Raw genomic sequence first — 21929 nt, 5'->3', positions numbered from 1 at the left:
CGTGAGCCCCCAGCCCTCGCCTTCCCCGGGGGTGGCAGTGCTCCCCCCCGGCTGCCGGGGAGGCCGGGCGGGGATGCGGGCGGGGGGCTGCGCCCGGCGGGGCTCCGCGCCGGGCTCCGGCGGTGGGCAGGCGCCTGCCCGGGCCCCAGGTGATCCGCAGCACCTACGTGTGTCTCGCATCGCCTGGCGAAGGGATGAGGCTTAAAACCGGCTATATTTGTACAAACGGCGCGCTCGCCTGCCCGTGCTGGGAGGGCTCTTTGGAGAGATCTTAGGAGCCTTTCCGAGGGGCTGATATAGATATAAGGACATTTCTACATCGCGTCACGTGACATAATTACCACTAGAATCAATCAAGATGAATTGCACGTCAGCACACGGTGGGGATTTTTTCTTAGTTGATCCTGTCCAAACCCTCTTGTGCAATAGATGGATCTTGTTCAATGCATTGAAGCCTCCTGGTTGCTTGCAATCGCAAAAAGGAAGACATGACTGAGTTTGACGATTGCAGTCACGGCACATCCAATATGTATCTGCCAGGGTGCGCCTATTACGTCTCACCCTCAGATTTCTCGACGAAGCCCTCTTTTTTGTCTCAATCGTCGTCCTGTCAAATGACTTTTCCTTATTCTTCTAATTTACCTCATGTTCAACCTGTGCGCGAAGTAGCATTCAGGGAATACGGATTAGAGCGCAGCAAATGGCAGTATAGGGGCAGTTATGCTCCTTATTACTCAGCTGAAGAGGTGATGCACAGAGACTTTCTGCAGCCTGCGAACAGGAGGACGGAAATGTTGTTCAAAACGGACCCTGTCTGCGGCCACCACGGACCGTCTCCCGCCGCCTCCAACTTCTACAGCTCGGTGGGGAGGAACGGCATCCTGCCGCAAGGCTTCGACCAGTTTTACGAGACAGCCCCCGGACCCCCGTACCAGCAGCACTCCGAGAGCGAGGGGGACGCGGAGAAGGGCGACTTGAAAGCCCAGAACAGCACTTGCAGTAAAACACCTTCCAGCCAGGAGAAGAAAGTGACACCAGCAAACAGCGCCGATTCCCCTTCTGGTGAGGCTGTTGCAGAGAAGAGCAACAGTTCAGGTAGGTATCAGTAGTAAATTGGGGGCAAGAGTACAAGGCCAACACTTTGTCAAGCCGCATTTTATGTGCAATTTTATAAGCATCCAAAGGATTTTATATATCCTATAAGATTTCCTTTACCGTTGTAAAGCGTGTTTACGATAGGAAACCAATTTAGGTGGGCTTAAGGTATTCTTGGAAGAGGATATTAATTGTTATTAAATTGTTGATTCATCGGGGGGAGACGGAGAGATTTCACAGGTAGTGCTCAGAGCCGCCTTCGGTTTAGAACTTAAGATCTTCGTTTGTTTGGGGCGGGGGGTGTGTGTGAGAGGAGTTTGAGAAACTTGGAATTTTTCCAGCCCATTTAAATATCTCTCTGTATTGCTCGAAGAGCTCTCTTTTAAGGAGAAGTTGGGAAATATTAGCTTTTCTTGCTAAGTCACCCGGAGATTATAAGCGTCAGGAATATTTTTTGAAGTGCTAGAGGGCTGCTTTGCAGGCAATGGGATATTATCAAAGTCTCTGATCAATCCCTAGCTGAGCATGTTCGTAGCAACAGCGTGAATCAGTTTCTTCTCTCTTGAATTTCAGCAATTCCCCAGCGATCAAGGAAAAAGAGGTGCCCCTATACCAAATATCAGATAAGAGAACTGGAACGGGAATTTTTCTTCAACGTGTACATAAACAAAGAGAAGAGACTGCAGCTGTCCAGAATGCTCAACCTCACTGACCGGCAAGTTAAAATCTGGTTCCAGAATCGAAGGATGAAAGAAAAGAAACTGAACAGAGATCGACTCCAGTATTTCACAGGGAATCCCTTGTTTTGAAAAGGAAAAAAAAAAAAAAAAGAAAAAAAAGGAAAAAGAAAAAAAAGAAAAAAGAGAAAAAATATGTTAAAAAAAAAAAGCAAGAGAACAGGAAGAAAGAAGAAAAACAAAGAATACTTCGGTCTCTCTGACCAACCATCTGAATGCAAAAGTTAATTTGTTTACTTGACACATCCACCCTGCGGAACTCAAAGTTTCATTTTCATGTGCAACTCCCCACACTGAATGGCCACTGGAGATTTCGGGGCTTGGCGGAGCAGATTCCTGATAAGGGGAAACTAGGGTAAATCCAACTGTCCACTCTCGAGTGTTTTTCGCCAAAGGTGCTTTTTTTTTCCTCTCCCACAGTGCCAGCAATGGACCTGCAGTGTGTCTGGTAGTTGTTGCTTACAATTCATTGAGTTCGGGGGGGGCTCTGTTGTTGCTTTTGAGCTAGGATAACACTTTCCTCCCTTTAAGTGAATGCGGTTTATTTAAGAGATGGTAAATGTACGCTCGCTATATATAAAATATATATATATATGTTTCTATTGTCATCCAAAAGCATGGGCCACTGTCTTTTTCATGTGAATAAATGGTTTCTAGTAAAGTTAAGGTTATAACTTCCGTGCACTGTATGGATTTCCATCTCCGAAGGATCCTAGCGTTTTCCGGGCTAGAGCCAAGTTCAGTTAAATAATAATGCGAGGAAGCCTACCCGGGTTTTTTAAAAAGCATTTTAATTAAGTGGTAGTTCAGATGCCTAGCTCTCCTTTGTAGGTATGCGTACCTTCCCCGTTCGCTGTGAGACAGAGCCAACATGGCTGTCTGCAGACCATCACTTCTGATGGTGCTACCATTACTATAAACAACGAGAAAGGCTTTTCGTTTAACTGGTCAGGCTCCGAACAAGCCCAGAATCCCCAACGTCAATGACTGTTTACTCGTTAGTGAAGAGCAAGGCAGAAAGACTGAGGGCTCCAAGCGAGTCAGACAAGAGGGAGCTATAAACAATTGGCACTAGTTGGGGAGAAAAAAAAAAAAAAAATTAAAAAAAAGGAAAAAAAAAAAAGAAAAGAAAAAAGAAAAACCACCCTAAAGCAAAACCACCCGCAGCACTTGCGGGAGCAGAGGGTGGTTCTGTGAGAGCCGCGTGCGGCAGGGCGAGCGGAGCGCGGCCGCTGCCCGCCCGCGGGCCCCGCCGGGGGCCGGCACCCGGAGGAGATCCGCGCCGCTCCGCGCCGCTCTGTCCTGCGCGACCTGCCTGGGCTGTTTACAAAACCTTGAACTGTCTAGACAACACCATAAAACCCGAGGTTCTAAACAGCTTAATTGGGTTATATTATACACCTTCTGGTGGGCGAAAAAGAGATTTCCGCAATGTGCAATAAAGGCGACGAGTGAGAAAAGAATTTGGCTTTTTTGAATAGGACGAGTAGGAATCTCGCTACTCTCGCAGGCAGGGAAGGCAAAAGTGCCAACTAAGTCAGGAAAAAAACGGAGAATTCGAAAAATAGAGAAATAGAAGAGGAGGGAGGCATGACTAAAAAAAAATTTTTTTAAACACTTTAGCAAGAAAAACATAAGTGTATGCCTTTGAACTTCCAAAATGTCAAGGTCATCACCTTTAACCTTTCTGAATAATTAGGCGCCTTAAGGTTCCTCTGTTATTTTCAACCACCACCCACTCTCTCTCTGTCTCACTCTCTCCCTCCCTCCCTCGCTCTCTCTCACACACACGCACAGCCACACACACACTTTTTACCGCATAGCTGGCCATATTAGCAAATGCATCATAACGCAAAGAAAATCCCGGCTGAGTCGAGGTGAGCTCTCGGCGTCGTGCAGTGAGCGTGCCCTGCTCCAGTCCCTGCCAGCTGGAGCACAGGGGGCTCCTCACTTCCCTCTCTTTCTCTTCTGCGCCCTGGGAATTCCACCCCCAAAAAAAATTCCTTTTTATTTTTTTTTCTTTTCTTTTTTTTTTTTTTGGCTCCTAAGAAAAAGAGGGGTTTGCTTAGAAAAAATAGTAGGAAATGTCTCGTAATTTAGGCACAAAGCCGATATTTCTATGCGGTTTCCCCTCAAAGCCCATTAATTAGAAATGCGCAAAGTCGCGGGGAATTCCTCACGGCATTTTGCCTGACCTTATAGCCAAATTCTCGCGTGTCTCCCGATCCTTAATCCACAGGGCGAGACCGAGTCGTTTGCCTTTCTGCTCCCTGCAGTGCTTTGACAGTCTATCTCAGCGCATTAATACGCCTTCAAAATGCCGAGACACCGCAAAAGCGGGCCGCGGAAACCCAAACACCCCAGCACTAATCCTGCATTAATGCTCAATGATAGCGGTGTTAAGTTTCTATTAAAAAGGGAAGGAAGAAAGCCACGGCTGGGGACGGGTTGAGCGGAGGAGAAGGACCGGGAGAGGGGAGAATTCCCGGCGTGTGGCGGGCAGCGGCCACAGGAGGGCGCGCCCGGGCGCTGCAGTGCCGCAGCCTCCGCTGCTCCAGCCTCCTTTCCCCCTAATAATAATTCCACTGCTAATAAAATATCTAATATATAAGTAACGATAAGATTTCAGGGCCTTCCAAATGAGAAAATAAAGCATCAAAAAGATTTATTAAACAAATAACCCATAACCGTGACGTGCTGGAGAAATATGCCACTTTAAAAGAATTTTTTTTTTTTTTTGGTCGTAATCTTTTATAATGCATCCGAGCTTTAAAAAAAAAATCCCATAATTTTAAGAAAGGAAAAAATGAAACCCCAAAGATATTCAGAATTCGTTCCCTAGAAGGAAAATCTATCTACTCCTTTAAGGACAGCATTAACGCGGGTGGAAAGAAAAGTAATATAAAAACCATGCATTTCCACAGTTTATCTTTGATTCTTACTCGAGGATTTTCTTAGATAAACCTCTAGGTACAGAAAACATAATGTTAAAAACGTATTTTATTTAAAGGCGAGATTAACATCAGCTCCTGAGTGTGCTTATTTTTTAAAAGAAAGACAGAGAGACCAAAAAGAAAAGATATTTTTAATATCCTAACATCACCTTTCCAAGGCATTGCTGAATGAATTCCTTCTTTTTAAAAGTGCTATGGAGATCTATTAAAATGAAAGTAGAGCTTACAGAATTAAAGTAATTCTTATGAATTTCTTGGGTGTTCTCCAGCAACCGAGTATGTTCTGTCTTTCTGAGATTGTTTTGTTTTATGTTTTTTTTTCTTTCCAGTGTGCACTTCTGGTCAGAACCTGAGGAAATAAAGGGTTTCGCTGCTTTCTGCTTATTTGCAGAATTCATCGAAATCTGTTTCATGTTGGCTTAGGCAAATTCCGCATTTTTTAAAGCCCAGTCTCTCGTGAACGCATTTGTTGGCACTTTGTCTGCAGGATTGTTGGTGTGTGGTTTATTTTTCCTTTTTTTTTTCTTTCTTTTTTTTTTTTTCCCTTTTAGAAGTTCATTGTTAACACTTTCCTAGAAATAGCCTTTCCGGCGGTAATAAAACGGCATTGTACAATCCAAAATCCTTGGGATCCCTGACGCCAGAGACAGCCCTTGCAGGCAGAGCCGTATCCCGGAGGAAAATGCCCTGGTCTCTCGGTGGACATCCACTTTCCTAGGGGGAAATGTTTAGCGGAGTTTTGGTGTTTGTTTTTCTTGGCATGAGCGGGCTCCTTGCCCGAGCCCGCACCAACCCCGAGCCCATCAGGCTCCATACGAGGCGCTTTCACCCCTCGCAATTACAGTGAGGCCGAACTCAGCGAATGTGAACGCGTGATGGGCACCAGGGTGCCCTGTTAATTTTGGAAAATGATATCGGTACGTGAGAACATGGAAATGTCGCTTTTTTCCTTTTTTTTTTTTTTTTTTGGAACCATTGTGTAAACGTGATGATTCTGTGCGAGTCTGTTACCTCTTCTATTTTTCCTTTTTACCTTTCCTCAGTTATATTCCTCTAGACAGAAAGGATTGAGAGCTATTTCCAAATGTCTTTGGGCTTGTCCTTTACATAGAACGAAAAGGGCATTTGCTTATTTTCCGATTAAAATATAGATGCGGCAGGAGTCCGCCGAAAGAAAATTGTGCAGCACAAATGCCGAGGCTGAAGGCTGAACTGGCCACCGATATAGGCGCTAAAATCTCATCACACCCAGGCACCTTTGTGTGCACAAAAATATGGAAATACAATAGGAGAAGGGCTGGGGTTCAGGGCGAAGCTGAGCGTACGGTCGGTGCTAGTGTGCGATCCTTACGATCAGAAATAACACCTTTGAAGAAAAGATCAGCATGCTAGTTTGTTTATTTTGTAGGCTTTCATATTTAGGAAAAAGCATAATGTCATCACTATGTCGCGTCTATCCCCTTACCTCGGTCAAAAAAATCTGGAGGATCTGAGCCCAGACGCCGACTCTTTCTATGAAAATACGGCACATAGAAATCTGGGCAACGTGACAGTTGCTTTATTAAAAGAAGAAAGATCACAATATCGTACCCAATTTTTTTTTTCTTAAATAAAACTATTCTTCAATGTCCCTGCAATTTAACAGCGTGGCATAAAATATACAGTCAGCGCGTTTAAAGCCACCCTAAATAAAATGGTGAAATCAAGTAAATCAAAGGAAATTTACTAAAAGCTTCCTGAGTTCCAGCCTATTTTAAAAATAAGACATTTCTCGCAATACCTTTGTTACTGAAGGCATCTGCAAAATATCTGGCTTCTTTCGTACCCCTCTCCCATCCCCCTCACATAATGGGACACAAACACAGCAAATTGCAACTATGAGAATGCTCGGCACAGCCGAGACAAAAACATAATCATATCACCAGTAATAAGGTTCAGGGAGATAAGGCGATGAAAATTAAGCCCTGCTGCCACGTCTGGTAACCTCCAGTTTTTAGCCCTGACATTTGCTAGAGGAGAAAACTGTAATGTCCACCTATGCTTTATTACAAACAGTAATTTACATCTGCATGGACCCATTGGTTGGGGCATTTTTTCACCCTCGTTCTGAAAAATATGGGGCTCTGAGAGCAAAACCTTTATATTAATGTAGATTGTATATCTCATTTATTGCACAATATTGATTTATTTATTAATGTTAATTACTTTATTCCATTTTAATATGATTTAAAACAACAGTGACATTAAATGCCCAGAGCCTAAGTCCCCAGTTCCCCAATGGCTCTCGCATGTTTATTCAACTTCTATTTACATCAAACTTAAACTTTCTACTGTTCATTTTCAATAAAAAATTGCTGCCCGTTTTTAAATCCCTCATGATTTACCGTGAGCGAAGGGTCTTATGGAGCCGTGTGCCAGTCCTGAACGCAATATTTAAATTACTATAATCACAACAGTCATCTGAGTTTCCGTGCAGTGACATGCATGAAATTAATATTTTCAATTACAAAAAATCAAAGAGCCCTCATGTCTAATCAGGAGCCCAGAATTCAGCTCCTCCAGCAGCAGCAGCAGCAGCAGCAGCAGCAGCAACAGCAGCAGCAGCAGCAGCAGCGAGGCCGGCGTGGAAAGCAGCTCAGCATTTGCTTATTGTTTTAACTTTACTGTTGGGCGAAACCCGCCGCAAACCTCTGGGCTGATACTTTCAGCCGGCATATTTCTGGGACCCCTTTTCTTACAGTGTAAATAAAGATTATGAAAGAACCATTTGATGGGCATAAAATTCCTGATTAGATTTAATAGCCAAGCCTTAAACTGCGTCAAGAAAAATAGTATTTTGTTTCTTTAAACTCTGTGGGTTGCCCAGGCTGTTGTTGAAGAGGAGGAAATTGCTAGAAGGAGAGCGGGGGGGGGGACGCGGCGCTCGGAGGGAGCGTCGTGGGCTCCTCCGCGGCTTCTTCCCCGGCGAGGCGAGTCTTAGCCATGGCTCTGATCATGATCTTTCGCGGCCGGCAGCGCCCGCCGCTCGCCCAGCCCGCGGCGCGGCCGAGGCGCCCGGGGCGGGCAGGGCTGCGCCCGGCGCGGGGCGCGCTGCCGGCACAGCCTGCGAGCGCCGAATATTGCGGAGGTAATATTTAAACTCTCCGGCAAGCCAGGAGCTGGAGACTGCAGCTATAAAAGACGCCGGCTCTTAACCTGACAATGATGTTGTATTTGAACAGCTGCGATAAGGTTTTAAAAGGTCTGTCTCATTGCCACCGCGAAATTTTAAATGGGGTTATTGTTTCCAGCGGTCTAAAGTGTACGGTAAAGTACAAAAACGTCCAAATGCCAGGAAACAGAGGAAAATTCAAACCCACGCTGGTGGAAAACGCGTGTTTGTAAGTGTGCGAAAGACGCATTTAAATTTTTTAAAATCCTTTCACGTGCTGCCTGCTCTTGGGGATCTGAAAGGGTGTTTTGATGGTAGAAAGGCCCAAAATAAACAGGCGAATGAGTCCCAAACAAAAATTATCAACAAGTTCACTTTGTGTGGATGAGGGTCCTTGACAACATTAGTCCCAGACAAGAAATACTCCAGTTTGGGGGGGAAAAAAAAAAAAAAAAAAAAAAAAAAAGAGAGAGAGAGAGAGAAAGGAAAGTAAAACGATAAAGAGTAATAAACAGTTTCTACCACCACTATTTAACATGTAGTAGCTGCGGGTGCAAATACGGCTAAGGAGTGGGAGGAAAAACAATAAAACATGTTTAAAATGTTGGGACGGAAAACTCTGATCTGCCATGTAGACAGTTGCTGTTGCCTTCTGTTGGTTGCTTTCTTTGCTGTTTGTTTGCTTTATGATACAGATGCATTCATCATTCTTATTAAAAAAAGACCGAAAAAGTTGCTTAAAGGAGTTAAAGGAGTTGCAGTGAGGATATGAGTTTCTGTATGTTTTTTGTTGAGCAACACTACAGAAGGAGAAATTCACTTTATGATGCTTTCGGTTTGCAGGGCAAGAGAAAAACCCACTTTTTTTTTTTTTTCTTTTTCTTTTTTTTTTCTTTCTTTTTTTTTTTTTTTTCCCAGGCGGTCGGGAGAGAGCATTGTAAAATAATTTTAGGAATGTGGCTTCCCTATAAAATTCGAGTTATGACAAAAGTCCACCTTTTAATATTTGACGATTTGTGTTAAAACAAAAATTGACCTTCTCGGTTAGCAGCTAGGAAAAAAATCAATAGTATAATTTTCAATAATTCATAACGCGAACGCCATTATGCTAAATCTTAACTATTAATCTTATCCTTTACAAAGTCTCGATTGATTTGTTAATAAAACATCTTCCCGTGCGCGGCAACAGAGGGTATAACTCTTGAAAAAGCTTCAGAAGCAAGAAAATTACCGAGTAGCCCGAGAATGTAGATGAGGGTTTTATTGATCGCCCCTGATTCTCCTTAATACGCATTAATAAATCCCGCAACCTTTTGTCCCCGCACTTGTCAGCGGCGGGGCTCTCGCAGGAGCCATGGCGGGCGGGCGCGGTTCCGCGCCGCTCCGCTCCGCGCGGCTCCGCGCCGGGGGTGCGGCGGGCGCGGGGGGGCGCGGTGCCGCAGCGCGGGTGCGGTGCCGGCGCGGCGGCGCAGGGGGCGCTGTTGACCGCGGCGGGGCGCGGCGGGGCGGCGCGGCGGGGCGCGTCAGCGGCGGGGCGGCGGCGCGCGGGGCGGCGGGCGCTGCCATTGGCCCGCCTGTCATGTGGTCGCGCGGAGGCATCCGCAATTACACGGGAATGTTTTCCTAGAGATGTCAGCCTACAAAGGACACAATCTCTCTTCCTCAAATTCCGCCCCAAAATGTCCTTTCCCAACAGCTCTCCTGCCGCTAATACTTTTTTAGTAGATTCTCTCATCAGTGCGTGCAGGAGTGACAGTTTCTACTCCAACAGCGCCAGCATGTATATGCCACCTAGCACAGACATTGGGACGTATGGGATGCAAACCTGTGGACTCCTTCCGTCTCTGGCTAAGAGAGAAGTTAATCACCAAAATATGGGTATGAATGTACATCCTTATATACCTCAAGTAGACACTTGGACAGACCCGAACAGATCTTGTCGAATAGAGCAACCTGTTACACAGCAGGTCCCCACTTGTTCCTTCACTACAAATATTAAAGAAGAAAGCAATTGCTGCATGTATTCCGATAAGAGATCCAAACTCATTTCTGCAGACGTCCCTTCCTACCAGAGGCTGGTGTCTGAATCATGCCCCATTGAGAACCCCGAGGTTCCTGTCCCAGGATATTTTAGACTGAGCCAGACCTACGCCACTGGGAAAACCCAAGAGTACAATAATAGCCCTGAAACGAGTTCAACTGTAATGTTACAGTTAAACCCTCGCGGCAGCTCCAAACCGCAGATATCTGCTCAACTTCAGCTGGAAAAGAAAATGAATGAAAACCCGAACAACCAAGACAGCACCGCTAAAGTCTCTCAAGTGGAAAGTCCCGAGCCCAAGTCCACGTTGCAAGAGGAGCGGAGCTGTCTGCCCGAAGGCTCCGTGTCCAGCCCAGAAGTCCAGGAGAAGGAGAGTAAAGGTCTGTATTACCGAGTTTAAGCCGTGCCGTGGTGTAACTCCAACACGCCAGCACCATAAAGCACGCTCGAATATACTAACGAGCATCACAGCCATCACATTTAATGCTAAGGAGTATCGGGCTGCAGGTGCTGTCTCTCTGAAGATTTTGGCAGGCAAAAATGCCACACAAAACGGTCCAAAGATTTTCCGTAGAGATCTGCCTCTCCCGTGCACGCAGACAGCCTCTGTGATGCGGGGAATATAGCCGTGTGCTCCGTAATGCGCTGCAGCAGCCAAAAGCAGCCCCATACCTCTAAAAAAAGCGGGTCTGGAGGTTGTAAAATACGAGCAGCTCAACTTTTTTCTCGTAGTATTTCGCCTTTTTTTTTTTTTTTCTTTCTTTCCACTGAGCCTTACTGCGGTTTGATTGCATTTAAAGTTAATTACGATCCTCTTAAAATAGGTGAGGAATAGGTGCTACCAGACTGGGTAAAGTTGGAAAAAAGAAATGCACAATGAAAGCAGCAGCCCGCTATCTGCCTGGTCCAAGGGTGGAAAATTTCAATGTGGTGCTTTAGATAACCTTGGGTTGGTCTCCAAAAGTGCATCAGTATTTTGAAATGTTTTTAAAACCTGAAAGTGGTGGCACTCTGATTTTATTTTGCCTTTTAAAGTGCACTAACGCCTTTCTTTTGAACGGCGTGTATCGAAGAATCCCAAAACGAGAAATTTTCTGCTATCAAAATGTACTTTGCAACCTCTAGGTCAATTTTCACTCTCTGTGTGCATTGAGAATTTATTTATCTCAATTACGTTTAGTAGTACAGGTCTAGCTTCATGTGGGGGAGATTTCTTTCTGGTGGGGAAAAGAAAACCCAAAAGGAAAATGGAAAAAAAAAATCCAAGACAGGGGGTCGTAATTTCTTGTATATCATTTTGTCTGGGAAATGTCTATATCTGTTTATAGGTGTGCTTGCGTGATTCAGCTGATGTGTGTGGGGATGCTGCTTCAAAATACAGTGCGAGGCTATTTTGTAATTGGAATATTTCCGTGGCAATTGTCGTGGGAGCCCGAGTCGGCCATGGCGAGGCTAGACCCGTTAGGATGTGTCCATGGGGCGGATGGCAGGTTAAATATTGTTGAAATGTTAAACGCCGGCCGAAAACTTGAGAGCCCCTTGCTGGCAGGAGCAGGAGAGCGGGGTGGCCGCAGGGCAGGGTGCCGTGCTGGGGACAGGCGAGCCCAGGCTGGCAGCAGGTCCCCTGACTGAGCCCACACCTCAGCCGGGCGGTGTTTAATGCCCACATCCACCATATCTGCCAGACACTGCAGAGGAGGGGTCATGGCCAAGGGTACACTCTAACAGTCTGAGGTATTTTTGATTTTTTTTTTCTTCTTCTTTGATTTTGATAGAGGAAATCAAGTCTGATACTCCAACAAGCAATTGGTTAACTGCAAAGAGTGGCAGAAAGAAGAGGTGTCCTTATACTAAACACCAAACACTGGAATTAGAGAAAGAGTTCTTATTCAATATGTATCTCACTCGAGAGCGCCGTCTAGAGATCAGTAAGAGCGTAAACCTCACTGACAGGCAGGTCAAGATTTGGTTTCAAAACCGCAGAATGAAGCTCAAGAAGATGAGCAGGGAGAACCGAATCCGGGAACTGACCGCTAATCTGACCTTCTCTTAAACCCTAACCCCGGGGGGGGGCACCAGTGAGGAATGGGCACAGCACCACCACTTGATAAAGGCAGGAGAGACTCTGGCAAAACCCGGCATTTTCCAGTTTTGTTTTGTTTTGTTTTGTTTTCTGATAGAATGTGACTCTTCGTCCTTCTTTTAGCGCTGCAAGTGAATATGTATTACTATGATGAGTATATATAAAATCTAGCACGTGTAATTTATTTTTGTTCTCATCGTAATGCAGGGTAACTATTATTGAATATTATCATTTGGTCTTAACTTATTGGAACTGTCGAACATCCAAGCAATGTGACTTTTTCATGTTTTTACTAACAAAATGGTATTTATGTGGGGCTGTTACACGGGCCATAACATTTTGAGTACATTCAATACTTTCAGAAAAAGAGTGGGGGGAAACTGTGGGGGCGGGGGGAAAGAGAAGCACATTATAATGTAACTATCCTCTCAAATGAACTTAGAGATTGTCCTTCGTAAAATGGAATATTTCCTTCTTCTCCATTGTAGACATTTCCTTGTGGTGCATATGTGGAATAGTAGTCGTTCAGCAGCAAATTGTCCTTCTTGTGCATGTTCTGTTTGCATGTATAATGCAATAAACTCTGTAAACTACTGCGGTTCCTTTGGTTTTCTACAAATGTTTGAAGCACGGATACAGGTTGGTCTCCTGATCTTTATCAGCAGCTGTTTGGACTGGTGTACCTTTTTTACCATATTCTGGTCTTTGTGTGTGTTTGCCTGGCATATTTTCTTTCCTCCATTATTTTTCCCCCTTCCTTTTTTTTTTTTTTTTTTTTTTTCCCCTTCCTACGGGGTGGGGTGGAGACTGGGCCGGGAAATGATGTATACCCAATTAATTTATAAATGTGTCTGTAAACAACTGATCAATTGATAAAATGTTGTATGATGTTGGCAGTCTGACAAACTGAATACAGAAAAAAAAAACCAAAAAAAAAACAACCAAACCCAAACAAACAAAAAACCAAACAAAAAAAAAAGAAAGAAAAAAAAGGAGAACGGATAAAAAAAAGTTGTAAAATATTATGACTTAACTGGACATCCTCATCCAATCAACTCGTACAACTCGTAAATGGTAAGTGATAAAAACATCTTTCTACTACAAGCTGTCAGGAATATGTGTGTCATTTTATTTGATGTTCATATGTTGATTTTAAAAATATCACTCCCTGCGTGCTTACAATGTGCAGACTTTGATTTTGTGTCTTTGCTCTGTTAAAAAAAAAAAAAAGAAAAAAAAAGAAAAAAAAAGAAAAAAAAAGAAGGAAAACCAACAAAACCCATCCATAATAAATACAAAGCTGGGCATAAGTAAATGTTAAGGAGCTCGGTTTTCGGTCGGCTCAACAGCCTTCAGAAGACTGTGGATGGAAAAAATATTCCCTCAAAACATTCCCAGCATCTGGCGAGGTTGGCTTTTTTTGAGGAGAAACCCTCCCAGGCGTGCTTACAAAAGTACACCAGCCTCTTCAGACCCACTTTTGTCACCCTGCACCGTTCCTGTTTGCTCAGAGATCGTTTTATTTCGCGCAATTCCATTTTAGTAGCACACATCCAGCTAATGACGTTCACGACTCTTAACCCTTTCTGTCCATAGCTGAAAAATAGTGTTAGCAGGGCTGTGCGCTGGAAGCTGAGGAAGGGTTCGTGTGCTGAGAGCGGGTGAATGCCCGTGTGAGCAGATATACTCAGTAGAACTGCAAATAGCCTGCAAATGAACATGACTTCAAATTGAAGTGCAAATACTTGGGCATACTTTCACCTTCAAACGGGTGCTGCAAAAGTAGCGTGGCTGCTGTTGGCGCTGGGAAACCAGCTCGCTCACAATCAACGCCCATTTCTCCCCTAAGCTCTTTCTAAATCTAGAAATTAAACTCAAAATAGTGCCAATATTGTGCGACTTGGTGACAGACGCTGCTCATAATGCTGTTGGTGGCATTCTGTTTGCTCTTTCGTCGCTGATATTTAATTTAAGCCAGTACTTCCTCATGTGCACATTTACTCATAGGGAAGAGGCTGTATATTCCTCAAACCATCATCATTTTGGAGCTGTGAGAGCCGCAAGCACCTAGGCACTTTGTGCTTCTTCCCTTTTCGAAAACAAACATCAAAACGATGCTCAAAAAACCCCAGTAACCCCAAACAAAAAACCCCAGTAACCCCAAACCAGCAAAACAACCCCTTAAATATTGCATACATTCGCACGGCCTTTTATTTTCCTCTAAAGGTACTCGCTGCAACACCAAAGAAGTTTCGGCAGTGGGAAGAAAATAGCTGGCTCCATACCAAGGGTTTAACGTATTTAAAAAGGAGGCTCACTCTAATCTGCCTGCTTTATCAATATATATCTGTTTGAAGCAAGGGGCAATTCTTCGCCATGCCACAAACCCTGCTTCTAGAAAACAATGTAATAGAAATTATAAAATCGCAGAAGAAAATGCTGAAGTCAAATGACCAAAAAAAAAAAAAAAAAAAAAAAGACTAAAGGAAAAGGAAAAAAATTAAAAAAAAAAAAAAAAAGGAAAAAAAGGAAGAAAACAACCTAGGAGAGCAATAAATCATTAAATAAACAGGAATTTCAGTCCCTTCCTCATAACGGCCCGCGAGTAGGAAGTGTTTTCCCAGCGCTGCTGTCCGTGCCCCGGCGGGCTGTGCTGCGGGCTCGCCACTAACTCTCTGCGTTTCCTCCAGATCCCGGCACAGCCACCGGCCCTCGCCCGGGGAAGCAGGGCAGAAGACCATGGGTAATCCACTTTTCAGTACTAACGGGGCGTCGTTCCGCTCGGGCAAGGAAAACCAGGCCGGGAGGGAAGGGTGGGGAGGGAAGGAACGGGAAAGAAAGCGAAGAGGGCAAAAAAACCCCCAATCTCCCGTAGGCATTGAACGTGGCTCCCCCTGAGCTGGGGGCGGAGGAGACAGCTCTGCCGGCGAGCTGGGGTCAGCGCCAGCCCCGCGCCTCCGCGGGCCGCAGCCTGGAGCTCAGCGCGGGGCCCGGCCGCCGCCTCCGCGCTGCCCTGCCCGCGTCCCTGCCGCGCCGCACCGCACACCTAAAAGGGGGGCTGTGTTAAGGCTGGGTAGCCCCGAAGTTCCGCAGATAGAGCAGCGTGTGTTCAGCCACACGTCAGTTGTGGCTCGGAGACACAGGCTTTGCTGTTTCCATCCGTCCATTTTATTAGGGACACATTAATCTATAATCAAATACACCTCATAAAATTTTTATTGAAAGGCATAAAATCATTACAGAGGTCTTCCACCTGTTTTAAAACAACACAATGGGCATCTCTTTTTAAAAGTGTATCCTTTCCAGGGAAACTTTCAGTCCTGGGGTGGGGGGAGCGGATAATAATACCCGCACATGCTCTGAAATATGGAAGTACCGCAATGTGCTTTTACTGTAACATTTTCCTGTTTTATGAGAAGTCGTTACAGTCCCAGCTTGCGATGGTTTGTTTTTACAGGCAAGAATCCCCCTTTCCCAGCGGGTTCCCTCAGCAGCTTGGAGTGTGATTAGCAAGCCAAGGCTGTTGGATTTATTTAAACACCCTGCCTCTCATTGATTAAGAAATGAATGGCAGAAATCGCTCAACGAAGGTGAAGAAATAGTCCACACCCGCCGGGGCCGTGGGCAGCCAGCGCGGCCACGCCCGCCGCGCCCGGGCCGGCAGGACAGCCAGGCGGGCAAGGGGACAGGCAGGGGACACAGGGCAGGACAGGGCAGGGCAGGGCAGCACGGGCAGGGCAGCACGGGCAGGGCAGGACGGGCAGGGCAGCACGGGCAGCCGGGCACGCAGGGCGGGCAGGGCAGGGCAGGGCAGGAAGGCGGGCGGGCGGGCGGCCCCGCGCGGTGCGGGGGCGCAGGCGGTGCGGAGCGCCGTGCGGGGCCCTTGTTGATGATGATTTTTTTTTTTTTTTTTAATCACAGCAGCCCCAGTTTAGCGGATTGATTTACTCGCAGTATTGGTAAATATGATCACGTGGGCTCCACAACCAATGGTTGAGGGTTGCAGTCTGCAAAATACTACGATTGTTCTCCGGGAGGGTATCATATACAGTTAACAGTGTAACCTTTTATATGACTAAGAGGGGAGCCTAAAATGTCGTCTAGTGGCACCATAAGTAACTATTATGTCGATTCTCTCATAGGCCATGAAAGCGAAGAAGTTTATGGGAGTAGATTCGTCCAGGGAGGTCACAGTGCGACCTCCAGGCCATCAGGTGTTGCAGAGAGTTCAGATTTTTCCTCTTGTAGCTTTGCACCAAAATCCACCGTGTTTTCCACCTCCTGGTCCACGGTTCACCACCAGCCGTCTGCGGCAATGACCGGGATCTACCACCCCTACATGCATCAGCCCCACTTAGGGGCAGCCGAGGCTGGCCGCTACGTGCGCTCCTGGATCGAGCCCTTCCCGGGCTTCCCGGGCGGCGGCGGCGGCAGCGGCAGCGGAGGCAGCGGCAGCGGCGGCTCCGCGTCCAGCTCCGGCTCCTCCAACGGGCGCCACTACGGGATAAAGCCGGAGACGGGAGCAGCCACCTCCTCGTCTTCCTCCTCCTCTTCCTCCTCCTCCAAAAGGACTGAATGCTCCTCGTCTCGGGAGTCCCAGGGGATCGGTGTGCCCGAGTACACGTGCAGCTCCTTCCTCCAGGAGTCCCGGGAGAAGGCGCCTGCCGGCAGCTCCAAGGACCCCGCCGCCTGCAGCCACAACCCCAGCCCGAGCAGCGAGCTGAAAGAGGAGAAGCAGCAGCAACTTGACCCGAGTAAGTAAAAAAAAAACCCAAAAAAACCAAACAAAAAGAAAAGTAAGAAAGAAAGACAGACAAGAAAAAGAAAATAAAAGGAAAAAACAACCAAAACAAAATGGGGAGTGGGGGAGATAGAGAGGAATAGCGGCAGAGAGAGACAGAGGGAGAAAAAGAAAGGAAAAAAGAGAGGAGGAGAAAAGGAAGGAAGAAAAGTAAGAAAGGAAGCAAGGAAGGAAGGAAGGAAGAAAGAAAGCGAGAGAGAGAGAAAGAAAGAAAGAAATTGCCCCTTTGATTTATTGCCGAAACCTGTAAGGCTCGAATGTGCAAAACTGATAGTTTTACTAACCTATAAAAACGTCTAGACGCCTACCCCAGCGCAAGCAGCAACAAGCACCCATAAAAGACTCCACATAACCACCTACCATCAAGACATCATTTGTACAGTAAACAGACTGGGGCATTAAGGCTTTTATGATAATTCCTCCAAAGTTGTGAAAACAGTCCATCCTTCGTTAAATTAATTTAACGACCTTTCTCTCCCCCCCCCCCACCCCCCCCACCCCGTTCCCTATATACCTCCCTTCTTCCAGATAATCCTGCAGCAAACTGGATCCACGCTCGTTCAACGAGGAAAAAGCGTTGTCCCTACACAAAGTATCAAACTCTGGAACTGGAAAAAGAATTTCTGTTTAACATGTACCTCACCCGAGACCGCCGTTACGAAGTAGCTAGGATTTTAAACCTCACAGAGAGACAGGTCAAAATCTGGTTTCAGAACAGAAGAATGAAAATGAAAAAGATGAACAAGGAGAAAGGCAATAAAGGAGACTAACGCTGGGGTGGAAACGTAGTTGGAGACTATTGATTTAGTTTTGAGTTTGGATTTTTATCGGGGGAGTGGGGGGTTTTGGTTGTTTTTTGGTTTTTTTTGGTGTTTTTTTCTTTGGGTTGTGGCTGCTTGTTTTTGTTTGGTTGTGTGGGGTTTTTTTGGGATTTGGTTGTGGCTGGGTTTGTCTTCTTTTTTTTTTTTTTTTTTTTTTTTTTTTTTTTTTTTTTTGTTAGTTTGGTTTTATTCTTTCTCTGCACCCTTAGCTCCCCACACGTTTCTCCTCCTCCTGCGCCACTCCACCCCAGGGATTTTAAATCAATCGTGCTTTTTTTTTTTTTTCCTTCTTTTTTCTCTCTCTCTTTTTTTTTCCTTGGTAGAAGTGAAACGTGGTCTGTGTCAGGTATTTCCGGAAATTTTGTCTTGCTCGACAACGTGTTTTTCAGTCTCTTGATACTCCCCTCCTCCTTCCCAGACCATTTAGATGACAATATTGTGAGTGCACGTTAGCTTTGGGAACTCTATCTGATGTTAAATGTTCGACATGTTTCTTAAAAGTGATGTAGACTAGATAGTTATTTTGCCAAAATAAAGGTAAGGAAATTAATTATAATTACGGTAATAAAATACATATTAAATTACAGCCGCTTAAATCAATGGGGGTTGCTGTGCTGTCCCACGACCTACTAAGAGGAAATCTTTCCCCAAACTTCTGCTTTCTAGGTCTGAATCCTTCGCAGTAGATGCCACAGAGAGGCCACGAGCTGCTTCCCCCCCTTTAGCGCACTGTTAGGAGCTGTCTCACCCCGGAGCCGCTCGCCACAGGCCTGAGGCAGCCGCTGCCCGGCCCTGCCCGCGGTGGTGCCGTGCTCATTACCGACCTGCTGTAATTGTTGTCACTTATTACACAATAAAGTCTGCCGTGACCCAACGACAGCGCTGCGCTGAGAGGAGAAATCTGTGCGCCCCTCGCGATGCGCGCTGGCCCCGGCCCTGGCGCGCAGCCCCGCCGAAGGCCGGCCGGGCCGGGCCGGGCCGGGCCGAGCCGAGCCGAGCCGAGCCGAGCCGAGCCGAGCCGAGCCGAGCCGAGCCGCGGCCCGGCGGCACCTCCGCCCCTTCCCCCTCTCCCGGAGCCGCCCGTGCTGCCCCAGGCCAGCCGGGCCGGGCCGGGCCTCAGGTACCCGCGCTCTCCCAAACACCAGCCATCCCTTGGGGTCGGTGAGGAAATACTTCCACACCAGTCCTCGGGAGCCAAGGAAACACGGTGATGCCTGTTGGGTTAAACACGGGGTTTATTCCTATTTTATTTTTCCTACTGGGTCTCTTCTAAACCCCGCTTTCTCTAACTGGGAGGCTGGAAGCTCTGGAGGGGACGCGGCTGCTGCCAAAGGTTCGGCTTTGTTGGCGAGAGCTCATTTAGCAACGCGCCTCATGCCTTCTGCATTTATAAACACACATGACTTTATCAAGATAATTGAGATGAAGTTCATTGTAAAAAATGCTTTGTTTAAAGAGCAACCATTAAAATGAAGGACCCGTAAATATTTACGAGCAGTTCGGTTAATTCAAGATTCAGGGGAGAGCTGAGAGACCTGGTGTTTAATGTTTTTTACCTCTGTGAATAAAAAAAAAAAAAAAAAAGAAGAAAAAAAAAAGGAAAAAAGAAAGCAAAAGCATGCACCGCCAGGAAAAGGTGTTGCATTGCTTCCCATCCATTGTCGAGAAGATACCTATAATTCTTTTAAAACAGGAAGAACCGTGGTATAATAAAACCATTGAGATGGCTAGACGTCTGGACCTAATGAGTTTACGATATGCTATGGCACTTTTCTTTGAAAGCACCTTATTTTGATGTTTGTGTTTGTTAGGGGGGAAAAAAGGCAAAAAATGCAGACAAACTAGGTCTTAAAACCTTGGACTATAAATTTCAGTATGTCAGCATTGGGCCAAGGCAACAGACTCAAAAAGGACCTGAAGGTCACGAAACAGAGATTTTACGAAGTCCACTTATTTGTTGAAATGTATTTTATTGGATATTCTTCTGCCATGAATCCTATGATGCCAGCCTCAATATTTTCGCAAATACTCATGGCGGGGGGGGTGTGGGGGGGTGTGATCTGTAACAACACATAAACAATATCCTTGTACACAAAACTGCATTGTGTTGATCCCAGCAGAGGCTCTGTTAGGAAATTTTCACCAAGCCCACACCATCTTTTTAATATTTTACATCAGGCAGATTGACACATTTTACCTCGTGTATTTTTTTTTCCTTTTGTTTACCTGTTTCTAATATTGCGTGCATTTATTTCAAAATGGCAGAAAGAAAACCAAACATCTCGATCGACGAAACGCAGTTCATCTATGGAAATTACTTTTAGTGTCAAACGGAATAATTCAATTCCTACCCGTTGGTTGTGTTAATATATGTTTCCACATATGCACAGTCTCGTGCACACGCATTATACCGAATAATTCACAGGCATGTGTGATGAAGGAGGGGGCGAACAAAGATTCATCCTTGCTTTTGTTTACATAAATCAATCCATAAATACATAAAAGCGCGGGCAAACAAAATAACATCTTCCATACAAAAACGTATAACTCTGAAACTACCACACATGGAGATTTCGTGGTGTAATATGTGGGGGAACATGATCGAAAACGCGATAGCAGTCGTCTTCAAAGCTCGGGCGTCCTTCCTGGCTGCCATGTGTAAACGAGGCGCATTCTTTGTATGCAGTTAATTATAGCTCTGGCAAAAAAATAAAAGAGGGTCACCGAAACGTGCTAAGAAAATGGCAATGTAAAGTTAAGACGGGGGGGTGGGGGGATTGCGGGGGGGCGGGGGGAAGGAAATAAAAGGAAAAAAGAAAGAAAAATGAAGGAAGCCAGCGGAAAACCAGAAAGCAAGGCAGCAGTGGGTCAGCACGGCGTTCCGCACGCGGGCTTTGCGCGGGGCCGAGGGGCAGCGCGGAGCGGGGCGCGGAGCGGGGCGGAGCGGGGCGCTGCCTGCGCTGCCGCGGCGCGCCGCCAGAGGGCGCCCGCGCTCCACCCGTGCGCGCCCCGCTCCGCGCCCCGCGGGCCGAGCGCGCCGCGGGCTGCGGGAGCGGCCGTGCCCCTCCGCGCCCCAGAGCGCGGCGAGGCGGCGGCTCTGCGCTGCGCTCACCCCGCCGGGCCCGGCTCCTGCCTTCCTGCTGCTCTCCGACCGGGGGCTTTGGCTGCTGTGTGTCCGTGTGCGTGTGCCCCGGCCTTCCCCGCCTGCCGCGCCTTTCCTTGGGCCGCACGGGGGTCCCCGAGCCTCCGCGAGTGCCTAAAGGCGTGCGCCCCGGGCCGCGGGGCCCCTGGCACGGCGAGGGTGTGGTTGCGGGCACAGGGCCCGCCGGGGTGCTCGCATGCGGGGCGGCCGGGCTGGTCAGCCAGACAAAGCCAGTGACTCGGCCTGGAGGCGCGGGGGTGGTGAAAGAACGGGGTGTGATGGGGAAGGAGTCTGAGATGCCTTTTCTGTAACCACAAGGATTTTTTTGTCAATTCACATCAGACGGTCACACGTGGCTCTGGCTGGGCCTGTATTATATTTCACCTACATTTTTCGTCTCTCTCCAAAATAGGGCGGACTCGAACTCCTGAGGGCGTCTCTCCAAAAATCTGATTCCCACTGCAGGACGAAGCGGGAAAGAGAGGACTGGAGACGACGCTTCTTGGGGCACGGGGGCCAGCGGGGGTGGCCGGCCCGAGCGGGGGCAGCGCCGAGCCTGCTGGGCAGCGCTTTTCTTCCTTCCTTCCTCCCGGAGAACAGGGCTCACTTATTTCGGACCGAGTCCCCGAGCGGTGCTAACCGTTCACCCACACATTTTTATTTTTTCCCCCCCCTCCCTCTCTTTGCCTCGGTAATGACGTCCACCAAGGGTGAAATGATGGAAAGTATATTCATAGGCATGATTTCCATTAAGTATCAATTAACCTGGAGCCTCAGCCATGCGTGCAAGGCGTCAAGGGTAAATGTGCATCTCATTTCCCAGCGCTCTGCTCGCCTGGAAGGAAATGACCCGGCGGGCCCGTTGGCAGGGGGGCCCTGCCGCTGCACGCTGCCGCCCTGCGGGCACCCCACTGCCTCGGCCTACACCCCAAGACCCTGCGGTGGGCATGGGCTCCCTCTGAGGGGCTCTGCCCTGGCCGGCCGGCGGTGCAGGCCGCGCTCCGGGCGGTGCAGCCGGGGAGAGCCGGGCGGCGTCGCCCCGGGCAGCGCGCCCGCGGTTATCGCGCGGGATCTGCGCGGCCGCCTCGCCCCTGCGCGGTGGGG

General features: G+C 47.3%; 3 protein-coding genes across 5 annotated transcripts; all 3 read left to right on the top strand.

Moving 5' to 3' along the window:
- The first annotated feature begins 410 nt into the window (after positions 1-410).
- On the top strand, positions 411-2588 carry HOXD11 (homeobox D11). The gene is made up of 2 exons (XM_064435560.1): positions 411-1095; positions 1669-2588. The coding sequence occupies exons 1-2, from the start codon at positions 489-491 to the stop codon at positions 1902-1904; spliced, it is 843 nt and encodes a 280-aa protein (XP_064291630.1). The 5' UTR covers positions 411-488; the 3' UTR covers positions 1905-2588.
- A 6927-nt stretch (positions 2589-9515) lies between these two features.
- Positions 9516-12424, top strand: HOXD10 (homeobox D10). Its single transcript, XM_064435559.1, has 2 exons — positions 9516-10358; positions 11754-12424. The coding sequence occupies exons 1-2, from the start codon at positions 9617-9619 to the stop codon at positions 12029-12031; spliced, it is 1020 nt and encodes a 339-aa protein (XP_064291629.1). The 5' UTR covers positions 9516-9616; the 3' UTR covers positions 12032-12424.
- Positions 12425-14683: 2259 nt separating this feature from the next.
- Positions 14684-18467, top strand: HOXD9 (homeobox D9). 3 transcript variants are annotated; one of them, XM_064434363.1, is made up of 4 exons: positions 14768-14804; positions 15983-16020; positions 16204-16815; positions 17391-18467. In XM_064434363.1, exons 3-4 carry the CDS (start codon positions 16377-16379, stop codon positions 17630-17632), a joined length of 681 nt encoding a protein of 226 aa, XP_064290433.1. In that variant the 5' UTR covers positions 14768-14804; positions 15983-16020; positions 16204-16376; the 3' UTR covers positions 17633-18467. The 3 variants fall into 3 exon arrangements, with proteins under 3 accessions (XP_064290432.1, XP_064290433.1, XP_064290431.1); XM_064434362.1 differs by lacking the exon at positions 15983-16020 and having other exon boundaries at positions 14684-14804; XM_064434361.1 differs by having other exon boundaries at positions 14783-14804; positions 15983-16815; positions 17391-18465.
- The last annotated feature ends 3462 nt before the right edge of the window (positions 18468-21929 follow it).

This window comes from Passer domesticus, chromosome 10, assembly GCF_036417665.1.
Source record: "Passer domesticus isolate bPasDom1 chromosome 10, bPasDom1.hap1, whole genome shotgun sequence".
Lineage (NCBI taxonomy): Eukaryota > Metazoa > Chordata > Aves > Passeriformes > Passeridae > Passer > Passer domesticus.
The sequence above is the reverse complement of the archived record's forward strand: the minus strand, read 5'-3'. Positions and strand labels throughout refer to the sequence as shown.